This window comes from Drosophila obscura, unplaced genomic scaffold, assembly GCF_018151105.1.
Source record: "Drosophila obscura isolate BZ-5 IFL unplaced genomic scaffold, ASM1815110v1 contig_181, whole genome shotgun sequence".
Lineage (NCBI taxonomy): Eukaryota > Metazoa > Arthropoda > Insecta > Diptera > Drosophilidae > Drosophila > Drosophila obscura.
Window position 1 is genome coordinate 1,658,159 of NW_024542769.1, and position 24,290 is coordinate 1,682,448.

A 24,290-nucleotide genomic window follows, 5' to 3' on the forward strand; every position below is an offset into this window, starting at 1 on the left:
CGGTGCTTGGGTGTTAGTCGCGCTCGGCACGGCACGGCAAACGATCGACGACATCGACAGCGACAACGACGTCGCATGGACTCCGTGCGCGATTTTCATTCACTTTTCAAACAACTTCTCGCTCAGCTCAGTTCTTCAAGTACACGATTACCCCTGTAGCTACCAATACCCCCGCCATTGACGATAGTGAAACGATTACGGATACGGATACGGATACGAGACCCAGCCAATAACAACGACCCAATCGACCCAATCGGGCCCGGCAGTTTCTCTGTTCAACTGTTGGGCAGTTGGACACACAGTACAGCGGACGGACAGCAGTTGGCCGAAAAGGAAACAAATAATTAATAATCGTAAAAGCTAAAGGCTATTGGCTGGAAAATTCAGAAACGTCGCGTTGTCACGTAATGTCCATTAAATCGAATTTCATAATTGAGTCTTTGGAATATCGGTGAGGGAAAAGCTGTCGCCTCAACATTTTGGCAAGTAAGGAATATGAAAAGTGCCAGAAGAGTGTGTGTGTGTGTGTGTGTGTGTGTGTGTGCGTTAAATTAAATCACCGCATTAAAAATAACTTAGAGATCTTTAAATTTTAAATATATTTGTACCGTACCGAAAGATAGATAGATAGATATACGGCGACTATATCTAGACTTTTCCCCCCAGCGCGCCAAAGTAATCAAAGATACAAAGATACAAAGATACAGATAAAGGGGGGAAAAAGAGCAACAAAGTTCGTAAAAAAGAAACCCGCGAGAGTGTGTGTCCAAAGTGCGATTGTGTGAGTGTTTGGCAAATGTCACTTGTGTGCGTCACCGAAGATAACCGCACACACACGCAGTCACACGCGACATTTGTCCGAGTGTATGTGGCACCTGCATAAAAATATATAAGTATTATTCTATTTACGCGCGTGTCTTGTAGCCAAAAAGCAAAACTCAGCAGCCGCAAAAAATGGAGCCCACCAACAGTAAAAGCTCCAAAAAAGGACGCAAATCGCGACCAGCACAGGCCCCAATCGAACAGGAACAGCCACAGGAACAACAGCAGCAGCAGCAGCAGCATCATCATCCCTGGGATGAAGGTAGGCCTCAGATCCGATCCGATCCGATCCAAACCGAACCCCATCGCATCTTTTTTCCAAACGATGGGGCTGCATTTGCCCCATAAATTAGCCAAGCATTACGCATACGCCGCGTGGGCGTTGTAATGACATTTCTTGACGAATATAGACCATGTTGTGTGTGCGAGAGTGTGTCTATATATACCCGAGTGTACCATGGTGTACTGTATACTATATAGAACATTACTTATGATTGTCTGCCAAGTTGAACGCCAGCCAAAAGCTATGAAAAGTCGTGCTCGGTTTTGGCGCCGCAGCGGAAAAGCGTTTTCCCAATTGTACCTACACATGTGCGAGTACATGTATTTCGCAGCGAAATTCAGAATTCTCCGACAAAAAATCCAACGGAAATCGGTAATCAAATGCACTGGCCCACTAATATCATAAAATTGTCTGGCCTTAGGGATCGAGCAGCGAAGAGAAACTTTGATTTGAAGGCAGCCTTGCAGCCGGGGAGAATACGACTATTTAAATCAAGTATTGATATAGAGAAGAGAAGAATATACAACCGAAAAACAATGGTAAAATATAATACAATTGATAGACTCTTAGATATTTTAGGGCATGGAGCAGTCGTACGCTTGTTCATTAGTTAAACAGAATTTTCTTTCAACTTTAGTAGTCTTCCGTTACGAAATCTGAACGAGTTGTTTGGAATTCGGGTAAACAGACTGAACGAACTGAGACCGAGGCGAGGGCTCCATGCCAGCGGCATCTTCTACTAAATATTTCCCAAGCACAATGGGCGTGTTGTGTTTGCATTGCCAAACCGGTTGGGCCCGCTCCCACCCCACTGTGGAGTACCGTTGCAGTTGCATACGAGTAGATCAAGATTTGAATTAGTCAGAGAATCAATGTGATGATCTATGTGAGCGAGAGTTGCCCCCCTTTCCGGACAACGAAAGTGAAAACAGTCCGACCTGTTTCCAATCCCATTTGCAGCTGGGTTTGTGGACCACTTAGGAGAGCCTGCCGCTGAGCCACCGGCACTGCTGTGATTGCCACTTGAAAAACATTTGCACACGCGGTGATTGAAACAGCTGTCTATAAATCTGACTAAGGCCAGTCGGTCGCAGTCAAGTCCCCCTGCAGCACCCAGCACCAGTACGCCAGTCAGTGCAGAAGCTGGACACTGCACACTGGCACCACAGCACGTAGTCCGCTGTCTCGGGCCTCATATACGTACGTACGATGGGAGGGCCCTAAACATATGGTTTCGCTATCTTATCAAAGCAATTGGGGAACGGGACAGACTTTATCGACATGTTTTGCTGGCTGGCTATGACGCCGATAAGTGGGAGACTTGTTGCATAATCTGTGCAAGTTATTTATGGCAAAGACTATAACTATTTAGTGGGCGGGAAGGGGGAGAGCCCCAAAGTGGTTAGACATATAATTAGGGTGTTTGCAAAATACGTACGAGTATACTTGGCTAAGACTAAAGAGCTAAGAGCAAAGAGCAAAGCGATCTCCAGCAAGTCGAGGGAGTACCAAAAGATATCGAAGGTTATCTTTGTCATTGCTGATTGCATTTCAATTTAATTCAATTCAATTATTTCTGCCTCAGTGAGTGGTGAAGTCATTTGCTATTGCCAGCAGTCACATTTATGATTATCATAAATCCATAGGCTATCGGGAATTCGATTCCGTACTGCAGCTAAGCAAAGTATCAAAGGTTTCGTTTCTGTATAAGTTATTCATTAATCATCTCAACGGAGACGCTAAAACTTCCAGCATGGCTTCCTGCTCTAAGCTCTGCTCAATGTGCTAAAAGATTCAACCCAAAACGCCACTAAATACCGTCCATCCAGAGACCCCTTGAACGGAACATTTCAGCCGACTGATTAGCATATCCAAGGAAACGGATGATTCAGAGTGGGTGAAAATTGGCTGGTAATTGCCAATGAGAGCCAGTCACAAAAAGTTGGTCGGTCCCAGTCCCAGTCCCGGTCCCGGCTAATGGAAGTATGATTGATTTGCAATTAGCATCCCATCGTAGCACATTCAGTACATCACATGAGCAGCCACCAGTCACCCCAGTCGCCCACTCGTATTCGCTGGGGAATTCTAAAACAAACTTTGACCTAATTGCAGGACGAGCAGCACGGACAACACCCAGTCCGAATAGGGCCATTGCCAGCACGGGCACAGCGCTGACCCGATTCCTGACCTGTATGGCACCAGTGATTGGTAAAATGCCCTCCACACACATACAAACACACACACACACACACACCACTTACTATCCGCTCTTCCCATTGTTGTCGTGCCTCGTTTTGCCTCGTCTTGGTGTGCTTCATTCATAAAGAGCAGCAGCAGATCTGCTGTGGCAACACAACATGTTGCCAGGCTGCATCTTTGATTGTCTACATATATCCCATTCTAAACAGTTCTCTGTGGACTAGGAACAACCTCATTTCGCCTCTTGTTCATTTGCACCGAGTACTTTCATTAATTATGAGTTCTGAGTGGGCAAGAGGTTCCTAGCTTTTGTTTTACTTTCGCTGTGATTGTGTTCAATCCATCCATCCGTTTGTCAGTCCATCTATATCTACGTATATCTATATATCTGTACGTGGGATACCCACCTCCTCTGTTCCTATTCGTTTTACTTTATACATATATTGTATTGTGCTTGTTTGATTTTAATTCGGTTCTGCTTTGTCCTATTCGTTTTGTTTCGTCTTCGTCTTCGTTCTCGTTCTCGTTCTCGTTTACTGTCGCGTGTTGTCGTCGTGGTTGTGGGTTGATTTTCTTTTCAGTTTTGGAACTGCGACTAATCGTCGATATGAAGAAAGGCCAGCTGCTCTAGTATGTACATATATGCACTATCCCTGAACTATATTTATAGGTTTGTACATAAATAATTCAGAATCTGGCCAGTCAAGGCCATCCACGGAAAGGCTCTCTCTCTGTGTCTGCGGTGTGGGCAGTGCGACGAGAACAACTCAGCATTAGAATGCACTAAAAATATGAAAATTGCCGCAAGGAAATCAATTGCGATCTGCAACTGCCGTTTCAGGGCTCTGCTCTGCTTGATTCGCATAATTAAACCGTACAATGAACTCTGCTACGGCTCGGACACAGCGTTTCTGCAATTGTGTCATGAGAATTTATTTTCAAAACAAGCAAAAATGTTCAACTAGCACACACAGAGCACAGCCAAATGTTAGCCGGGACATAACGCATACGCAATGTGTGCCAGTTTCTCTCATTCATTAGAACAGAGGTGCCAAAGAGCAGGCGAGCGGCCGCCGTCTGTCCTCTAGATGATAGATTATGGAGAGAATGGGAAGACAGAAATCACACATCTCACCAGCCAATACCAAGAGAGAGAGAGAGAGAGAGGGAGAGACAGAGAGTAGCTTGTTAACACCAGACCAGAGAAGGGCTATCAGTAGAGGTCGAGATGGAAATACTCTAGTAATTAATAGAATGATATCTACAAATGTATGAACATAGGGACCAATCGTTGCAGTGACACTCGTATGCCATAAGGTAATCCAATTTAGGTTTATTTTGGCTGTCATTTGTCAAAGTCCTCTTAAGCTAAAGATATCTCAGCAACTAAGAGACTAGTGGCAATGAAATCAAAAGAGATGCTTGTATGCTGGATATCCAAATAAGATACAGGCTTACACATGTGTGTTGCCCGCAGCTGAAAGGGAAAACTCTGCCTAGTTTTAGACAGATATTTGATTCCACAACTAGAAATGATTCCAATCTTATTGTAAGATTTTTGGCAAATATTGTTGTCGATTTCGGAGATGCTCCCATGGTATTAGGAAATGTTATATGCAGTCTGATTTAGCTATATGGGCTCGATAGTTTCTGCTGCTGATGGCCCCCCTTTTGAAGGGCATAAAACCCTAGCATGTCTTGGGGATAGAGTACGAGTAGCGCCCTCAAGTGCGTTAGCGTTACGCTTAAATGATTCTAAAATTAGAGGAGAGCCGCCTGGTGGCGGCATTGGCGGCATTGGCGACCTTGGACGGCACCGCTTACGTCGGCGGTGCTGTTTGGCGACATCATCATCATCATCGCATGCAACCAGTGGACTGGGAGGAAAGTGCAACACGTTGCCCAGCCAGCACCATGTACGAGGAAGAGGAGACGCTGTCACCGTTGTCACTGTTTCTGTCTCTGTCTCTGCCACTGCCACTGCCCCTTGCCGCCATCTCTCTCCCGTTTCTCTCGCATTTCAATCAGCATTTGGCATTTCGAGAGCAACGTCAAACGTAGTCAGCGACGTCTCAGTCCACGTAATGTCTCTGTCTCTGCCTCAGCCTCAGCCGCAGTTGGCATGGCAGCTAGTTTTTGTTTCCAACACGGGTAGTTTCTTTTTTTTTTTTCATTTTTGCTAGTATTCAAAACGCGATTAGACGTCGAACATGTGAAGCTCAAGAGACGCCCGGCCGTAGTTTTTACTCTTTTTCTTTTCGGTTTATTATTCTAAATTATTGCAATTATTTTTATTTATTTTATTTATATAACTAAACTCCTAACGTTCCTTCGAGTATGGTTTATGTTTTCCTCAGTGTGGCCGGCAATTATGGTGAGTGATTGGAGTCGAGTCGGACCGGGCCCCACGTTTAATTGATTTGCATGTTACGCAACGCGATGCCAGGGTCGGTCGGGGTCCCAGCGCCAGCCCATCGAATTGACAAAAGTGTAATGACCAGCAGCGTAATGGTTCCTGGGCCGATTACACGGAGCACGACTATTTATAGAGCGTTACGCACGAGTGCTGCGCTCCATGCCCTCACCATTCTGTTGCAAAGTTCAACTGCCACAATGTCCATGAACTTGTCCATGATTCGGCATTGATTTCCGTTTCCCATCCGGGAGAATAAGAGGACGGGTGGGCTGGCAGTTGTCAATTGTCATATACTATGTATGAAAAGTTACTTTTGAGGAAAAGTGCCAGGCAAATCCACTCAACTGCAAACGGGCAAACGGGCAAGCGAGTGGCATGGGGGAGGGGGGGCAGCGGCAACGGCACCGGCACCGGCAGCCCATGTAAGGCAAGTCGCACCACAGCAGTTACGCTCGAATTGTGATGGTAAATTTATCCCCCAAAGTACATCATACATGGCCAAATCTGCTGCTACAGTAGGGACTCGTTAACGTAAATGACAATGCAGGGAGGTGAAGTTCTACACCCTTTGAATTTTGGAAACTCCATAAATAAAGCATAGAACTGTGACCGCTAAATGGGAGCCTTCTTTATATATAAATATTAAGCAGTCATAATGTAGGAAACATGCTATGAGCATATGGCGGCACATTTGCACATTCCTCAGCACACTCAAGTGTCTTCGACTGAAGATCATTGGAAATTCATTCATTTCTCTCTATAAATGTATTGTTTGCAGTTGGAAACTTGGAAACGAAAACTCACACTGTCGCCATGAGGTCACACTCTAAAGGCAAATAAATGATCAAATTTTCTTACCTCACACAACCCCATTTCGAGGAATGATCCATGAGCAAATCAAATTATAGACTCTGAATGAACTTGCATCACTTGAGGGTGTGTAGTACACACGAGTATATCGTGAGCATAAGATGTAATGTGTTTTCCCTGGGAGTATACATATATGTATGTATATGTAGGAGCACCCATAAAGCTCTTTCATTCAGCCGCAGACAGATCCAGAAAGGCGTAACGGAAAACAAATTCTGTTTTGTACAAACAATTTGGTTTCGTGAGCTTGTAATTGTTCATGTGATTACGTTAGTTCCAGTACAGACAAACAGACAAACAGACAAACATATATGCATATATAAACATGTGTATCATATATATACATACATACATATATGTGTGTATGCATGTGAACACCATCTATAAGCAAACAATAATTAGTTGAATGTAAAGCAAAAATCGCCTGAGAAATCGGGCACATGAAAATGAAATCAGATTTTTCAGTTGTTTTTTTGGTGGATTTGCTTGGGCACGCTGCGCTCTTGTTTATCGACGGTGTTCTAGATTAAAGGTAATGGTAATGGTAATGGTAATGGTAATATTATGTTATGTGCAAGTTGTTTACGACAAAACAAAAGGCAAAGAACGACTAGACTAGGAAAAGCGAGAGGGAGAGCGCCGTAGAGTAAAGAGTGCAAGAGCAAGAGCAAGAGCAACAATTTCAATGGTGAAAATTGTTAAGCATAAGTATAAGTACGAGTATTTTAAAACCCAAACACAAGGCAAGAAAATTAGTCTCTCGACTGTCGGATTTTTCTTGGGGGGGCCTCTGCCTGGCGAAAAGCGAATCGGACGGGCCAGTCGGCCCCGGACAATTTCAATGCACGGCTCGTCTTCTCTGCACTGTTCACGCGAATTGCGCTGCGCTGAGATATTTGTGAGGAAATAATTAAGAGCACTCTAGAGCACTGGCATCCATATATACGAGTATTCCGCATTCGATTGATTTTATTTCAATATAAAAGCAACACGAAGTCACGAAACACTCAACGAAAAACGAATCGCAGGGATCGAAGGACTATACGCATCCGTGTATCCGTTTATCCCCCTGGAAAGAATATTGTGGTAAGGCAAATACGTATAATTCCCATTTCGGATTTCGTAATTCGTAATTGCAGTCGAGCGCCGAGTACTGCTCGAGCAAAGTGATTTCGATATCGAAATACTGCTTGGGGAATAATTCATTGTGTTGTTGTTGTCCCTCTCCATCACTCTCTCTCTCTCTCTCTGTGTGCTTTCTCTGGGAGAGCATCATATCATGTTATGTAATCTGAATGTGGTGGTGGTGGTGTCGTCTCGTTTGCCTTTGCTGATATTTTTAGCACCTGTTGCATTGTGAAAACACCTGCACTGAGTCTTGAACCGATCTCTGATCTCTCACTTTCTATGTCTCTGTCTCTCTCCCATCCGCAGTGTCGCTACCCGGTGCCACACCTGGAACTGGAGCTGGAGCCGAGCAGCCGACAATTCTACTGATCAACGGCATCGCCGACGACTCGCAGCTGCAGGACAGGCAGAGCAGAGCCGCCGCCCTGAAGTTGGCCCTCGAGAGCAATCCACACAGTGAAGCCAACTGCTCGCTGGGAAGCCAGCCCGTTCGGACAGTGCCAACCACTCCGGGGGGCTCGCACCTGCTGGACTTTGAGTCGCACCTCATCGAGAACGTTGTGGGCGAGGGCAGCGGAGTGGGCATTAGGGAGCTGACGCCCTTCGAGCAGGAGCTGCAGCAGGGCACATCCAAGGTCGGGACAGACGATGACGCGTCTGTGATCGAGGTGGAACCAGCCGGGGCCAAGACCAAGCAGGCCATTAAGACTCTAGCGCCGCCGCATCAAATCGCCGAGGTAGACGAAACGGCCACCACACCGTCGGAGGCAGTGCGTCGGACCGCCGAGCAGCTGGTGGGGGAGATCGAGCAGGCCCTAGTGACCTTAGTGCCGCCACAACAAGTCCGCAAGTCCGAGGAGACGGCCCCCCCATCGGAGCTAGTGCGTCGCACCGCCGAGCAGCTGGTGGATGAGATCGAGCGCGAGCTAATTGAAACCCTGAGCAAAGATGTGGACGAGGCCCAGACTGAGCACGACAACCAGGTGAAGCGCGATCGCGACGAGCTGAGCTCGCTCTCACAGCAGGTGGAGGTGCAGCTGAACGAGCTGACCAGCATCCTCAAGAACAAGCCGCAGACGGAGATTGTGTTGGAGCTGCCGGAGGAGGAGCAGGAGCAGGAGCACGAGCACGAGCCCAGGCCACTGAGACACGCCGCCGCCAACGAGCTGAAGCTCGTGGAGGTGCCCACGCCCAAGACCGAGGCCGAGGAGCAGCAGCGCAGGGAGTTCATCGACTCGCTGCCACAGATCGAACAGCACGGGGCAGGGGAGACCGAGACGGATGCCCAACGACTCTCAGCGGACTGCAAAAGGGAGTATTATCAGTCGCTGAAGAAGTATCTGCTGGAGAGCAGCCAGGACAAGCCGCCCATTCCGCTCCAGACCTATCGCTGGGAGGATCTGCGACGAGCCAGAGAGCGGGTAAGTTCACACCCGCCCGTCACAGGATGTCTGTGTCGCACCAGTCTGATTTGTGTTCCTCCCGCAGGGCGGCTATCCGTGGACGCACCTCTACAAGCGTCCCCTGGGACCCGACGAGCAGCCGGAGATTGTGCTGCTGCTGCGCAAGTCCCAGGAGCTGCGGTTCAAGTCCGAATCGCCCAAGTCCCTCAAGAAGGTGCGCTACGACGAGCAGGTGCTGGTCAAGGAGACCGAGCGCTACATTCAGGACCTCTCCGAGGACGAGGCGCTAGCCCACACCTCCGAGGACAGCAGCGAGGAGTCCGACTCGGAGACCGAGTCAGAGGCCGAGGCAGAGCGCGAGACCCACAACGAGGACGCCCTCAGCGAGTGCATCTCGTGCGTGTCCGACTCGGTGCTCGCCGTCGGGGGCCACAACAAGCCGCGCAAGACCAGTCGCCTGGCCCACATCCGCGACATCATCCGGCGCAGGCGCAGCGGACGCACCCACGAGGACGCCCAGTCGCTGCCAGGCACCTCTGCCAATCCCAGCCGGCAGAACAGCCTCCACGAGCTAGCCCCGCCGCCGGGCTCTCTGGTCCCAAGCACACAGAAGCCCCCGAAGAGCGCCGCCGCCAAGCCCAAGCAGAGCTTCGACATCATGAAGAAGCTGAAGAGTCTGGCCGAGCGGCAGAAGAAGCGCCTGAACATCAAGCGCATCACCCTGAAGAAGGACGAGAAGATCGTCCTCGGCGAGCAGCAGAAGATCATGAAGCTGAAGGCCTCGCCCAAGTCGGACCGCGGCGAGATTCCTCACTTCATCGAGAAGCAGGACTCGGACGACATCCTCGAACTGGTCGAGTACGATGAGTCGCCCTGTCGCAAGCGCAACAAGGAGGAGCTCGAGCAGGAGCAGCGCGAGGAGGACCTACCCAGCACCAGTGGGGCCGCAGGAAGTGTCCCCCAGCCGGAGGAGATCATTGAGCTGCCCGCGGCAAAGACTGAGACCGATGCCCCCGCTCTGGAGATTACAGAGCCGCAGGAGGAGAAAGGGGAAGATGGCACAGGAAGGCAGAGGCGAAGGGGATGGCACAGAGTCGCCGCCCAAGAAGACACCTCGTCTCCGTCGCGAGCATGTCTATGAGGAGATTGGACACCAAACACCCGAGCTGGTGGATCAGACCCTCATTGAGTTGGACACCCTCAAGAAGTCGCTGACGCGTCAGGACCATTTGGCCATCGATGACATTGAGGCCGCCAAGGCGGTGCCCCTGGATCGCATGGGCAGCAGTGAGGAGGAGCAGGTGGCCGTGGCCGGTGCCGGTGCCGGCAAGTCCGGAGCCCTCCTGGCTCCGCTCTCCTCCATAGACTCGACCTCGTCGGACGAGGAGCGGGCCCGCCTGGCGCAGCTGTCGCCCGTGGCCGAGGAGAGTGACATCGAGCCGTCGGAGACCGCCGATCTGCGTCCCGCGCTCAAGAAGGAAGCCTCGCCAGCGCCCTCGGACAAGAAGGTGACGTTCTCGCACGTCGAAGACGAGGCCGAGCCCCATCGCGAGGACATCGAGCTGCCGGAAGAAGTGCTGGAGGCAGCCGCCAATGCGGCCAGATGGAAGAACGAGAGGTAAGTGATGAACCGATCGATCCCCCGAAGCCTCCCCACGCTTCACACTAACACTCGGCACGGGCCCTCCAACCAACCAACCAACCAACCAATCGAAACGCTGCTGTCGTTCTAACCCAATCTTGCAGAGACTCTAACCCGTTTGCCCTGCTCATGAAACTGTTACTAACCCTCTTGCCGGGAGGTGGCCAGCGCCCCAGAAGCACCACCAAACACTCGAATGCACCTGCACCTGCACCACCACACTACCAAGACTTCCACCACACAGACCACAGCACACACCCAATACCAAGCAAACACAGATCCTCGTGGCGGATCCGGGTGAGAAGTCCTTCCCGCTGGACACTCTGCTGCTGCTGCAGTGGCGGGGGCACTAACAAGTTTTGGTAGAGGGCTCCCCATGAAGTGGCTCTAAGTGGCTTTAATGATATAGACCTAAGGTAAGGCCTCCATGTACTGTGTGCCGTCTCCTCCCCCTCATTGTTGTCCCACAAATGTTGGTGTTGGTTCAATAAATGTATGTACATGTGCTCTGTGGTGAAAGGGGGGGTTGGGTTGCATAACTGGGCTCGCATAAGCCATAAATCAATTAAAAACTACGTCCCCTTAAAGGTGGCAATCACGCCTCTAATGAAACCTAACTACATATCTGGATATATCCGACATCTAAACATCGAATAGTGAATGGGATTATACATACATACATACAGTACATATGTACATATGTATATTTAGAGATCTAAAGGTCAACGAATGACAAGAAGATTTCCGGCAGGCAGAGCCATCGCAGCCTCTAAAATAGAACATGAAAGTGCAAAAGTACATATGTACATATATATGTATGTATATACATAATTGCTACGGTACTGCTACTCCTGCTGTCTGTCTGTCTGTCTGGCATGTCTCTGATCAGGCCACAGTATGACAGTATAACAAGTATAACAGCATAGCAAACACACAAATGCAATTCCCTAATCCGTCATCACGTAGTGTCTGTGCGTGTCTCGATCTGTTTGAGTGTGTGTGAGTGTGTGTTCTTTTTGCTAATTTTAAAAGAAAACAACAACAAAAAGCATTTTCATCTTTCGAACAAGAATTTTCGCTGAGGGAAATCTGTGTCGCGCAAAAAGCAAAAAGCTCTCAGTCCTGGCCGAAAATCGCAACGATGTAGACACGGTCGCCGTCGCGTCGCACACACAAAACAGAACACAACACACAGAACATAACACACACAGAACGGAACGTAACGTAACGTAACGTAACGGAGCGGGACAAAGCGAGAGAGTCTCTCAGTAATAGTCAGCAGAAAGAGTGATTTCCATTCGGAAAGGTCAAATGGGTGGATTCTTAGCCCTGAAGTAAAGTTCGAAACTCTGGGCTGCAAGTGCCAGAAAATTCCCCAGAGGCTGGGCAAAGAATTTCGAGCTGATTCGGGCAGAAAATAAATTCAATGTCCAACGGAGGCGGTTGCTCATGCTCTGGTGGTGCTTAAAAATAGCCACCGACCCACCACGAACGACAAGGCGACAAAAGGCGAACAGAACAACAAAATAAACGAATAAAAGACACAAAAAGTACACGACGACGACGACAAGGAGAAGGAGAAGGAGAAGCAGCGGATTTCGACCGGGGGCCAAGTGAATAAGTAACCAGCAACAGCTGTCTGTCCGTTCTCTTCTCTCCCACTCTCTATCTCAGAGATCATGCTCAATTCCCGTCGCTCCGCCTCGGTGGGCGCTCTGCCAGCGGAGAAGAAGCACTTTGTGTCGCGAGTGGAGAGTGCCAGCGGCGCCTCCCTAGATGTCCGCTGTGCCTGCCAGTACTTTCAGTCCGAGTCCCTGCTGCCGGAGCGCATCAATCCCGTGGACTCGCGGCCAGGCTCACGGCAGGGACACCACAGCGACCAGGAGCAGCATTTCCCGCACCTCAATCAGAATGCAAATCTGAATATGAATCTCGGCTACCCCCGCGACGATCTGTCCGCACAGAGCTTCGAGGTCGTGAGTCATGCGGATGTGGCCGCCCCATCGGTGGATCTGAGCTTCATGGAGCGCTATCCGGAGCTGGAGCAGACGGCCCGAGCCCGCGGACTGGTGGTGCGCAGCATATCGGATGCCACCGAACCGGATGCGGGTGGATCCTTCATGGTCGCAGGTCGCCGACAGCTGTCCGTGGGAGGCCTCTCCTCGGGCAGCGTGGGCCGCTTCCCCGACACCCTGTCCATGCGCAGTGGCACCTCCCTGCGCCGCATCTCGGCGGGCAACTCCAAGATGGATCTCTACTGTGCAGACATCAACATACCGAATGCTCCTGGAACCGGACGTCCTGGCGGCCAGCGCTCTGCCAGTGCCAGTCGGCGAGCCTCCAATGCGGACCTCTTCCAGGCCACCATCCTGCCGGGATCGCTGCAGCCGCCCCAACTGAATCTGATCGCGGCCACGCCCAGTCCCGGGCTGGCGGATCAGCAGCCACAGTTCCCCTCGCACCAGGCGTCTCCGGCTCCCTCGCAGCAGGACTTCCGCAACGCCAGGCCGCCCCTGTCGCCGGATTACATGCGTCCCAGCGATGCCAACCAGAAGAATCAGCTGCCCGGAGACGTGCTGCCCCAGAACCGACCCATCGACGTGTCTCGCTTTGGCGGCGATGCAGTGCGTCCCTCGTTCCTCCTGGAGTCGGATTTCGAGCAGCTGAAGAGTCCCTATCAGCCCACCACTGTCAGCAGGCCCATGGATCCCCTGGCCGAGACTGTGGCCGAGCTGGAGCAGATCGCGCAGGAGCACAACATCGTGAACATCCGTGACAACATACAGTCGGAGACGCGGCGCCCGCCCTCCATTGGCGGGGACCTGAGTGCAGCCCCACTGAAGCTGGACGAGCTGACAAAGATCGAGATCATCAGCGACATGCCAGTGGTGGACATCGATGCGCTGGTGCGCCACGAGGAGCAGAAGGCGGCGGAGCATCGCAGTCGCAGTCCAAGGCCCTCGCCCAGGCAACCAAAGGCGCCGCCTGTGATGGCCTCCCTCCAGCTGCCCTCGAGCCGGCCATCCAGTCCGTCTCCAGCGGAGCCATCACCTCCCTTGCAACCCCTGAAACGCCAGCACACTCCAGAGAGGCAACTGTCGCCGGAACGTCCCGCAAAATGGGCTCCCGCTGCCCCACCACAGCAGCAGACGATCCAGGCGGCATCCGCGGCAGTCATCAGCCTGCAGGATGCCTCTCCCGAGGTCAAGAGTTCCTACACCTCGCGCTTCAAGGCCATGTTCGCTGCCAAGGAGCCTCGCCAGCAGTCACCGTCGCCCCAACGCACGCCCAGCCCCAAGAAGGAGAGATCCCCTTCGCTGTCTCCCTTCTCTCGCGAGAAGTCGCCATCGCCCATGAAGATGCTCTCAGTGTTCTCCAAAGGCAAGCCCCAGGCCATGTCGATTGTGACCACCTCGGGCGCCGCGGTGAAGGGCAAGGAGGCGGAGCCGCTGGCTGTGCGCGTCACAGAGACCTTCTCCCTCAAAGTGGACGAAATGGATCAGTACGGCTCGCGGCCTGCTAAGCCACCGGCTCCCCCGCCGCAGGCCCAGACCATGTACAGCAGTCGCGAGGATTTCGGATTGTCTCCAGTCTCCTCGGAGCGGGCTTCGGCGGACATGAGCGAGGCCTTTGCTCCGGTGGTGGTGTCCGCCCTGCCACGAGGCGGCAGCGGAAGCGTCAGCGTCAGCGGCGGCAGCTTCATGGCCGGCAATAGGAGCTTCTACTCCAGCGAGATTGAGATGCCGGAAACGGCCTCTTGGGGGGCCAGCAGGGAACCCTCGCAGGCGGGCGGCAGTCGTCCGCTCATCTCGGTGCCCATTCAAATCTCCGACAGCCACGTCTATCGACCCCTGCGGTCGCCCTCAGAGCAGCGCTTTGGGGTGCAGCGCAAGTCCTCGTTCCGGGAGCCGCGCACCCAGTCGCACGAGCGCGCCCCCCGCCTCAGCAGCGGCTCCCAGGAGCAGCTGTACGGGGCGGGGCGGGGCATGACAAAGACGGTTAGTTTCCATTTTGACGAACGCAAGTCGCGCCTTGCGGATTTCGCCTCCGCAAGCGAATCGCCCCTGACCCAAAACCAAATCGAACACAGAGAGTTCCTCGAACGGACCTACTTCTCTCGGTAAGCCACCCGACCTCTTGGCACCCACACCACACATCTTCCACACACCTTCCACACCCCGGGTGACGGCCTCCTGCTAACCTTCGCTTGTCACTACTCCACACAGATCGATCTCCTTTCTGCCTTCCATCCATTAATCCAATCCTCTGCTCTCTCTCCTCTTGCAGTGATCATGAATATGAGCCCGTGGGCGTGTCGCCGGCACACGAATCATCGCCAGCGCCAGCGCCAGGGCCAGGGCCAGCGCTGGTGCCAGCCCACGCCCCATCCGAGCTGCAGGTGCCCATGCCCATGCCCATGCCCATGGACATCGATGGACATCTGGACAGCTCGACAGGAACTACGCCCCGAACCGAATCTCGCACCGACTACGAAATACACACCAGCCAGGTGGACTCGAGCGCCCTCGAGGAGCTGCCGCTGCAGCCGGAGAGCCGCAAGAAGAGCTTCATGGCCAGCGCCCAGGACCGCACCAAGAAGATGCAGGACGGTCTGCGGCAGCAGGCGGGAAAGCTGCGCACCAAGCTGCGCAGCAGCCAGCAGGCCAAGCCCAAGCCCATATCGGGCAGCCCCAAGGCCAAGGCCAAGGAGCGGAGGCGCTTCAAGGCGCCCGAATTCTCAAAGATCAAAATGCCCGAGATCAAGCGACCCGACATGTCCAAGTTCAGGGACCTCAAGCGGCCGGAATTCACCAAATTCAACAAGCCCGACATGTCCAAGTTCAAGCTGCCGGAGAAGTTCTCGACCCTGAAGCTGCGACGCAGCAAAAGCTTCAAGGAGAACGAGAGCGAGCTCACGTCCGAGGAGCCACAGGCCACCAGTGCAGCAGCAGGAGGAGTACGAGGAGGAGGAGGAGGCGAAGCGCCTGCCCAGTCAGCGCCCAAGAAGAAATTCGAGTTCAACTTTGGCACCTATCCGCGTGCCTTCCGCAAGAAGAAGCCCACAGAGGAGCCACCACCACCGCCCGCTTTGGAGTCTTCGCTGGGCACGGAGAGACTTAGCCTCAGCGTGATACCCAGCACCGAGACGCAGCCATCGCAGACGTCTACCAGCTCGCCGCAAGGAGACCGCGGACCTGGTCCGGTGCGGTCCCGCTGGGCGGACAAGTTCTCGGACGTGAGCTACAACGACAGCGAGGGATCGCGCTACAGGCGCTACGGCAGCGAGCTGGAGAGCTTCGACCGCGAGTCCTCGCTGGAGCGGCGCATGAAGGAGGATCTGGAGGGGGGCGAGGACACGGCCAGCGAGGCCCAGCAGCCCCAGACAATGGGAATTCTGGGCGTGGTGGCCGACAGCAAACAGTTTGCGGAGTTCGATGAGGAGAATCGAGCCATCCACGAGATCTCCAGCAAGCGGTCGCGCGAGTTCAAGCGCCGACCGATGGTGCATCAGGACTCTGATTTGCGCTCGGAGGACAGTCGCGACGCCGAGGGCTGGACGGAGAAGGACATACAGAAGAACAAGCTGCTGCGCAAGGCGGAGCTGGAGGCGGAGGCTGGCTACCACAAGTACTACGATAGCCACTCGACGGCCAGTTCGGGCAAGAAGGTGGTGATGGAGCCCATCGACGACGACGAGTTCTTCCTGCGCAAGCGCGGCATCTCCGAGGACAACATCCAGCTGCGGCAGTACATCAGCGCGGCCATTCGCGAGGGCTACGACATGCCCAATGCCCTGCAGCACGTGGGCTACTCCGCAGAACCCGCCCCGGGGGAATACGGAGACTTTGAGGCAGCGCCGGCCAAGCCACGCCGCCTGCATCGCAACTATCGGCCGGACATTGACGACTCGCAGGAGTTCCAGCGCAGCGACTACGGCGACGATCTGTCCATGTCTCAGAACGGCAGCGACTTTGCGCCGAAGAGGCCTCTGCGCAAGGCTCGCAGCCGCAGCCGCAGCAAGCTGTCCGTGGACGGCAGCCAGGACATGCACATGGGCGATGGGGCCAGCAGCAGCATTCAGTACTTTGACGACGATGAGGAGTACCTGCGGCCACCCACGCGGGATCAGCAGGTCAGCGAATTGGACAAGGAAGCGGCGGCGACGACGACGGAAAAGGTGGGACCACAGGCCCTACCGCTGGCCCCGAGGCGCCACAAGAAACGCACACGCGATGATGCATCCGCTGAGAAGGATGCGGACTCGTTCTTTAATGGCTTTGGTGGTAGATCAGTATCGAATACCTTTTTGCAGCCACACGAAGATGTAAGTATCAAGCAGAGCGGGGACTACAGCTGGGTCCATGGTTGCTCCAATGGTTGGGTCCATGGTTCATGACTGAACGAACAAAAAACAACTATTTAATTAAGTGAATGAACTGAATGAGTTTGTCTTAGTCGTTCTTCTTTCTTCGTTCTTTTTCGTTCATGTTCGTTTCTCACATTTTGTCGTGGAGGACCCTGGCAAGAAAGTTTAAGGGCAAACAAATCTATTTTAAAATGTCGCTTAAATGAAAATACGAGGCGAGGGTGGTCTGATAAATAGGCGGCCTATCTAAGAGAAAATTACTTTTTTTTAATTATTCTTTTTTATTTATCTACATAATCCTCTTTTAGCTCTTTATGCTTTTTCTCCCAGTTGTGTATCCCTTTCTAAAAATTGGATTGTCGATTAAATAGGTTATAGATTTGAACTCAAATCTTTTCCCGCCGAGCCTTGTTCGCCTGAGGTTTGAAAAAAAAAATAGTCACTAGGGACTTAATCCAGAGAAGAGGGTGGCTGAGCGACCAATCCGTAGCCTAATTCATGTATTACCCAGTATATTATTCTGAATGGCTAGTGACTGAATACACAATAACGAACGAACGATGTTTACCCAACACTGGAATTCGATCTATAAAGTATTTCCATTTCCATTCCGATTCTAAATCTGATTCCAATTACCCAGGTAATTGTTTATCGCACTGAGCACGAATATCGTCACATACCGCTAGCCACGCCCGACAACTTCACGGACGGGGCGTCCGTGCGTACACCCCGGTCCGAGGACGATCGCACCTCACGCGGTGCCGACTCGCTGGTGCTGGACATGAAGACACGGCCCGAGTTGGGGGAGGACAACGAGGAGGGAGCATCCAGGACCAAGAGCGACGAGAGGTTCGTCATTGACATGCTGGAGAGCGACGGGTGAGCATTGTTAGCTGCTAGATGTCTGTCACGGATGTTCCGCTATGTGTGGCTTTCTTGCTCGCTTCCTTTCAGCTACGCGGTGGTGCGCAAGGAGCCCCTTCCCAAGCCCACGCCGCCGGCCCGCCGCAAGAAGTTCACCCGATCGCCCGGCGAGCGATTCGCGACGCTGCCCAGCATACGCGGCTCACGTGGCTCCCCACCGCCGGCCAGGCCGCCGCCGCCACAGCAGTATATACCCACGGAGGACTCGCCCTCGCCGCTGGTGCCACGCCGCAGATCGGCGGCCAGTCTGGACGAGATCCCACAGATGATGATCAAGTCGAAGTAAGAGCAGCCGTCGGTCGAGTCGCCTTTTTGTTGCCTTTTGCGTTGCGATGGCCGATTGATTTCGATTTTCGATTGATTTTTTCGTAACTTTGACTTTCGTTGCGTTTCGAATGCATTTTCGTTAAGTTTTTCCTGTTAAGTTTTCATTTCTGTTGTTGCCACTAAGTTGTAGACTAAGTTTAGGCTAAGACCAAGGATTAGACGCACAGCTAATGCTAATGCTAATGCTATTGCTATTGCTCCTGCTACTAATCCGACCCGAATCGAATCGAATCGAAACCACTCGGGACACGTACTCGTACTCGTACACCCAAATAAAACATAAATACACGATACACACGAATCCACTCCACTTCCACTTCCAAGACACAAGAGTTGGCCTGCATCCGGTTGCCTTTTTTGCCTTTTGCCGATTGCCGATTGCCGCTTGCACGGAAGGGCCCAAGCCCAAGCACAAGCCCAAGCCCCAGATGTATCTAATGCACCTCCCACATCCAACCTTTTCCCCCCAGCTACGAGACACAGAAGCAACAGCAGCCGGAGAAGGAGGAGGATGACTACGAGGAGCCCGGAGCATTGGAGCGACCAGAATCGCCACGCTCCAATCTGCAGTCCGGCGAGGTCATCAACAAAATGAAGTTCCGACCTCTGCCAGCGCCACCGCGTCCACCGCGCGAGAAGCGCTCAACGCGCGCTGGCAGCAATGCCCTCGACAGCTACGAGGACAGCGAACAGGTTGCCAGCTCCAGCCAGGCGGACAGCTACGACCAGCAGGGCGAGTTCGAGGTGGAGGTGTCCACACAGACGGACCCGCTGCCCGACGACTTCGTCTGCGAGGAGTTCGAGATCACGGAGGACATGAAGGTCATTGAGCCGCGGCGAGCCAACGGATCGAATGGATCGGCCAGCAAGACCCTCGAGGATCTGTTGCGCAGCGTCGAGACCCAGGAGACGCAGGACGAGGTGGACGGCGTCCGTGTGCTAACAGAGGACGAGCAGTTGGCGAAGGGCCTGCAGCGCTTCAGGGATGCCAACCAGCGGAGCATGTCGGAGCGCTCTCGGGCCTCGTCCTCTCAGGCGGACCGTTCCAAGTCGCTGAGTCGCCCTCAGACGCCATCCTCGGCGGTGGTCATTGAGCGACGCGTCCCCACGCCCAGTCTGGTGGCTGGCGAGGAGCAGGATGACACTGTGCAGGCCTCGCTGATAGTGCGACCCATCAGTGCCGCCGATCTGGCGGATGAGGAGCTGCGACGCGAGGAAGAGGAGCTGCGGCGGGAGGGTCTGCTCTCGGACAGCTCGGTGCAGAGCAAGTCCGATGTGGAGGACGAGGATCGCGGAGAGGGGGCCGTGGCCCTGAGCGACTATGCTGCCAGCTCGGCGGATCTGGATGCGGCGGTGGAGCAGCTGCAGCAGACCCAGCTGGAAAGCGACTACGAGAGCCGGCTGGAGGACGACGAGGTGGAGCGCACCCTCAGGGACAGTGAGTACTCGGATCAGTATGAGGAGGAAGAGGAGACGGATGAAGAGACACGACTGGAGAGGGAGCTCACGGAGCAGGAGCTGGACGAGGCGCTCGAGAAGGAGCTGCAGGAGGCCATGGAGAAGGAGCTCACGGACTACAGGCAAACCGAGAAGGACACGCTGTCGGAAGAGAAGGAGTACGCTCCCTCCGAGATCGAGTCCCGCCACTCCGAAGACGAAGCCCTGGAAGCCGTGGAGAAGCCCATCCGGAAAATTACCGCCAGCGAACCCACCGAGGCCGAAGTTACGCCCAAATTTGTGGCCACTCTGCCCACAGAACCCGCCTACGGCCACGACGAACTGGATGACGAAGAGCCGGAAGATGTGCCCCTGCCACCACCACGTCGCAAGTCCACCACAACCCTCGAGCCCACCGCAGCAGCAGCAGCAGTAGCAGCAGCAGCAGCAGCCACCACTCTGACGATCGCTGAGCAATCGGCCCGAGAGCTAACGCCTGTACAGTCCCTGCAATCGCCGCCAGAGCCGCAGCTACCCACTCGCTTGGCCGAGCTGGAGGTGGAGCGACTGCGTGTCCATGCCCTGCAGGCAGGCCAGATCCAAGTCTCGCAGCTGCACGGCAGCCACATCAAAGCAGACGACCTGGAGTGCAAGTCCGGTCAATTGGTGGTCCAGAGCATCGAGCTCCCGCCAGGATTCATCGACGACATTGTAGAACGCGTGCGGGAGCAGCGTCCCTCGCTGCTCACCACCGAAACGCAGACCAGCCGCCAGGCCAGCAGTGAGCCGGCCAACTCGGATGTGGAGCAGCCCGTTAAGCCGCCGCGCCAGAGCAAGGCCACCGAGCAGTCGCCTCCGAACTTGGACGAACAGACCCAGACAGAAGCCGGGCTGATGCCTCTGCCACCGCCACCAGCCGCGTATCCCAGTGTCGAGTATTTGCAGTCCCTGGCACCGTTGGCCTTCTACAATCTGCAGCGCAGCGCTGAGGCCGAACAGGCCGAGGGAGCAGCCTCCACAGAGCGCAAGGCGCCGCACAAGTGCCGGCGTCGCCATGTCCAAGAGCAGGCCGAGCCCGAGTCGGGCTCTGAGCTGGAGGATCAGCTGGTGGAAAGACCACGCTCGCGTTCCTCGCGTCGCTCGCGCACTAGGAGCGCCACTCAGCCGCCCGAGGAGTACGATGAGGATCAGCCCCGCACTGTCGTGCAGGCGGGACGGCAGTTCATATCCGCCTGCAGCCTGGAGCTGGTGAGCATCATCAACCAGCTGACGCACTACGTGCGCGGCGAGGCCATGGAGCCGCAGCAGCAGCAGCAGTCGCGGAACATATCCGCCCTCATGGTGCTCTTCATTCTGATCACGTTCGGAGTGCTTGTCTTTCTGCTCACCGGACGACAGGTGCACACCCATCACTGGGACTACTTCAATCCGCCCGGGAACGAGGGCAGGCAGACGTGAGGGCAGTGGAGATCGATCCCATCATCCGTGGGCTTGTCACGCACTATCCTTGGGGGGAGAGGGGCGGGTTTGCATTTTGCATTTTGGAGCAGAGAATTTTTTGCTTAATGGGTGAAAAACAAACGAATTTAAACGCGGCCAAGAGCCCGCTCGAAACTAGAAGGCCTTAATGATATACATACATACATACATACATACTAACAACAATACGGTGAGAACTAGCAACTACTTTAGGAGAGGTGCGACGACGGTGGGGGGCGTTGCCACTACTCGTGCTACTACTAGTCACAGAACAATCGAATCGAATCGAAACGAATCGAAACCCGGAATCCCAGTTCAACAGACACATGTGCAGTGCCCGTGCTAAACCATAAGCCATACAACTTGTATCTTGTACTAACTATAAAGAACTCCTACTATCCATAAAAGGGGATCTATAATTTACATCACCCACCAGTCTACCAGTGCAGCAGCGGCAGAAGCAGCAGCAGAAGAACAACAACAGGAACAGTCGAAACAGAAGCTGAACCAGCAGAGGCAACGATTATGTATTAGTTATGTACTTAACGCATGCTATGTATGTACATAGACATTTTTTAGTAGCTGCCTTTAACTATGGTAGGGAGAGCAAGGAAAAAAAATGCGAAAGGAATGGGAAGGAGAACTAATCAAATAAACACATATTTATTTTCTACCAGCGAGGGGGAACGCGAAAAGAGATTCAATTGTTGGACAAATTGTTGTTTAATCTAGACCAAAGCGTAGAAATTAATATATAAAAACCAAAACAAAAAACATAAAACTCTTTTTCATTGAATTCACTTAAAAGTTATAATTTGAAATGCGAGTACTTAGCAGTGGAGAGGAGAGAGCATTATATTATATATATACATAAACATATAGAAGCGTATTTTCAATAAAGCAAAACGATATACAAATAAATTATGCTTATTGGTTTGGTTTATTATTGAATAAGATTGGATTGGATTGTCCCGACTATACCGCCACTTAGAGCAAGAAATCGTCGTTGTACTTAACCATTTCACGATGGTCTTTGTGGCTTCCCTTTTGCGATTTGCTGGCAGCTGAACGGGCACATGAACATTAGGAATTTACCATTTAAATACAAAACTTGAGACACTTACCAATAGACGACCATACTGCCGATGAGGAGGCATCATTAATGGGTTCGATTTGCGGCTGGCGTCGAGCCAATTGCACCTGCAGCACAATGCCGCTCACATTCTTGCCATGCATTTCAGCAATGGCCCGATCTGCCGACTCTGGCTTGGCAAAGGAGACGAAGCCGCGACTGCAAAGTGAGTTACCAATAAATATATTAATCGAGATTCAATAAAGAAATAACCCCACTATTTACCTCTTTTCAATCTCCATCGATACATTCACAATTGTGCCATAATCGTTGAAGGTTTTCTTTAAGAAATCCTCGGTTACCTTATTGCCCGACACAAATATGGTGTTGCCAGCACGCGGCTTCTCCGGCGGTGGCGTATCAATGGCCACCGCCTTCTCAGCCATGGCGCGCTCTTCCCGGTCACGCTCAGTGGCAAAATGCTGATACAAATTCTGGCGCCGTGGCTCCTCCTTGATAATCTCGCTGATGATGGTCTCCTGGGCCACATCGTTCTGAGTGGAGGAGAAGGGCTGGTAGGACGCCACGGTGGTCTCCGATGTGGAGCGCTTGGCACGTTCCTGACCCTTTGGCCGCTTGAACGAGGTTTGATCCTGCTTTGTTTGCTGTTTTTGTATGGCTGGTATGGCGCCGCTCTTGATCAGCTTGCGGGCCACCTCGCGTGCATCGCGCGCATCCGTGGGTCGTTTTAACGTCATCGAGCTCTCCGGCTCCGGCTTGGGTGCCTTGTGGGCCTGTAGTGCCTTTTTCTGCAAAATAAATAATTACATTACAGTGAAATCAGGCAGGAACTCGTTTTAGTTGGGACTGCGTCCCCCCACCTTCTTCTTTAGCTTCTGGTATTTTGCTTGAAGCATCTGCTCCTCCTCAGTTAAATTAGTAGGAAAGTGTATGTAAACCATTCTGACAGCGTTTCCTCTGGTTTAAAGCACTATTTGTGTTGTTTTTATTTTTTTTTTGGGGTTTTTTGTTATCACTCTACCCTTGAGTAGCGTGGGATTATTTGGCCGCCCGCCTTTGCAAGGTGGAAATTGCCAAGTCGAAGAAGAAGACAACTTGTTACAGTTTTATATCAATTTGGTCGAAGAAGTCGATTAATGTTTGGTACGAGCTGATGTTTTCTTTTTCAAAGAATTTGTAAACATCATTACATTTCTTAGAGATGGGAAGTTTAGTCTTGTTGTATTGTACTTGGTACAATTAAAAATTATGTGCGAGGCGTTATCGATAGTATCGCATGTATCACAAATGTTACTTGGAACAACATGCATTTTGGCAAGTGTGTGCCCGTCAAATGCGCTACCGCTGAGCAGTCTGTTGATCCTTTTAGCGTCAATGGCTTTCAGATTAGTCTTGTTTGGGAACCCGGCGTGGCCGGGTATGTAGTGAACTTCTACCGACTTTAGATAGTGGTTGTGACTGATCTTTTCTCTGATTTGTAGGCAATAAAATTATCCTGAATGGATGGGGGGAAACTGTTGTCTGGGGGTCTACTGTTGGCAGTGGATGGGGGTTTCTTTAACCATTTTCAAAATGCTTTTGTCGTCTTCTTCTGTCCATGTGTTCCCTGCATTTTTGACTTGACCGTACTTGAGATTCTTCACCCGGCTCCACATGGAGGGCGATGAGAATACCTCTTCAATGAATTTGGAGAAGTTTACTCTTCTGCGATTTTTGATCTGCAATTGAAGGTTGTGGTCGGCTTCTAGGATAGCACTCAAATTTTTTTGTCCTATAGAATTTTGGTCTACAAGCGTTTCTCACGCAAAAAAGTTTCTCTGTTTCCTCGTTCCTCGTTCTATTGTGCAGCACTTTCTTTTCTTGAGGCGTAGCATCTAGACCTTCGACTGTTATAACTATT

General features: G+C 52.4%; 2 protein-coding genes across 2 annotated transcripts; one reads left to right on the forward strand and one right to left on the reverse strand.

Moving 5' to 3' along the window:
• The first annotated feature begins 16 nt into the window (after positions 1–16).
• Positions 17–22,218, forward strand: LOC111067830. The gene is given in 10 exon segments (XM_022357142.2): positions 17–486; positions 925–1,084; positions 3,218–3,313; positions 8,025–9,139; positions 9,207–10,166; positions 10,168–10,739; positions 15,051–17,088; positions 17,771–18,009; positions 18,085–18,336; positions 18,852–22,218. Coding segments are annotated over 9 exon segments (7,827 nt in total). The 5' UTR covers positions 17–486; positions 925–954; the 3' UTR covers positions 21,277–22,218.
• LOC111067839 (negative elongation factor E) lies at positions 22,219–23,596 on the reverse strand. The gene is made up of 4 exons (XM_022357155.2): positions 23,251–23,596; positions 22,655–23,178; positions 22,422–22,588; positions 22,219–22,361 (listed from the first exon to the last, which is right to left on the reverse strand). The coding sequence occupies exons 1-4, from the start codon at positions 23,329–23,331 to the stop codon at positions 22,285–22,287; spliced, it is 849 nt and encodes a 282-aa protein (XP_022212847.2). The 5' UTR covers positions 23,332–23,596; the 3' UTR covers positions 22,219–22,284.
• Positions 23,597–24,290: the final 694 nt, after the last annotated feature.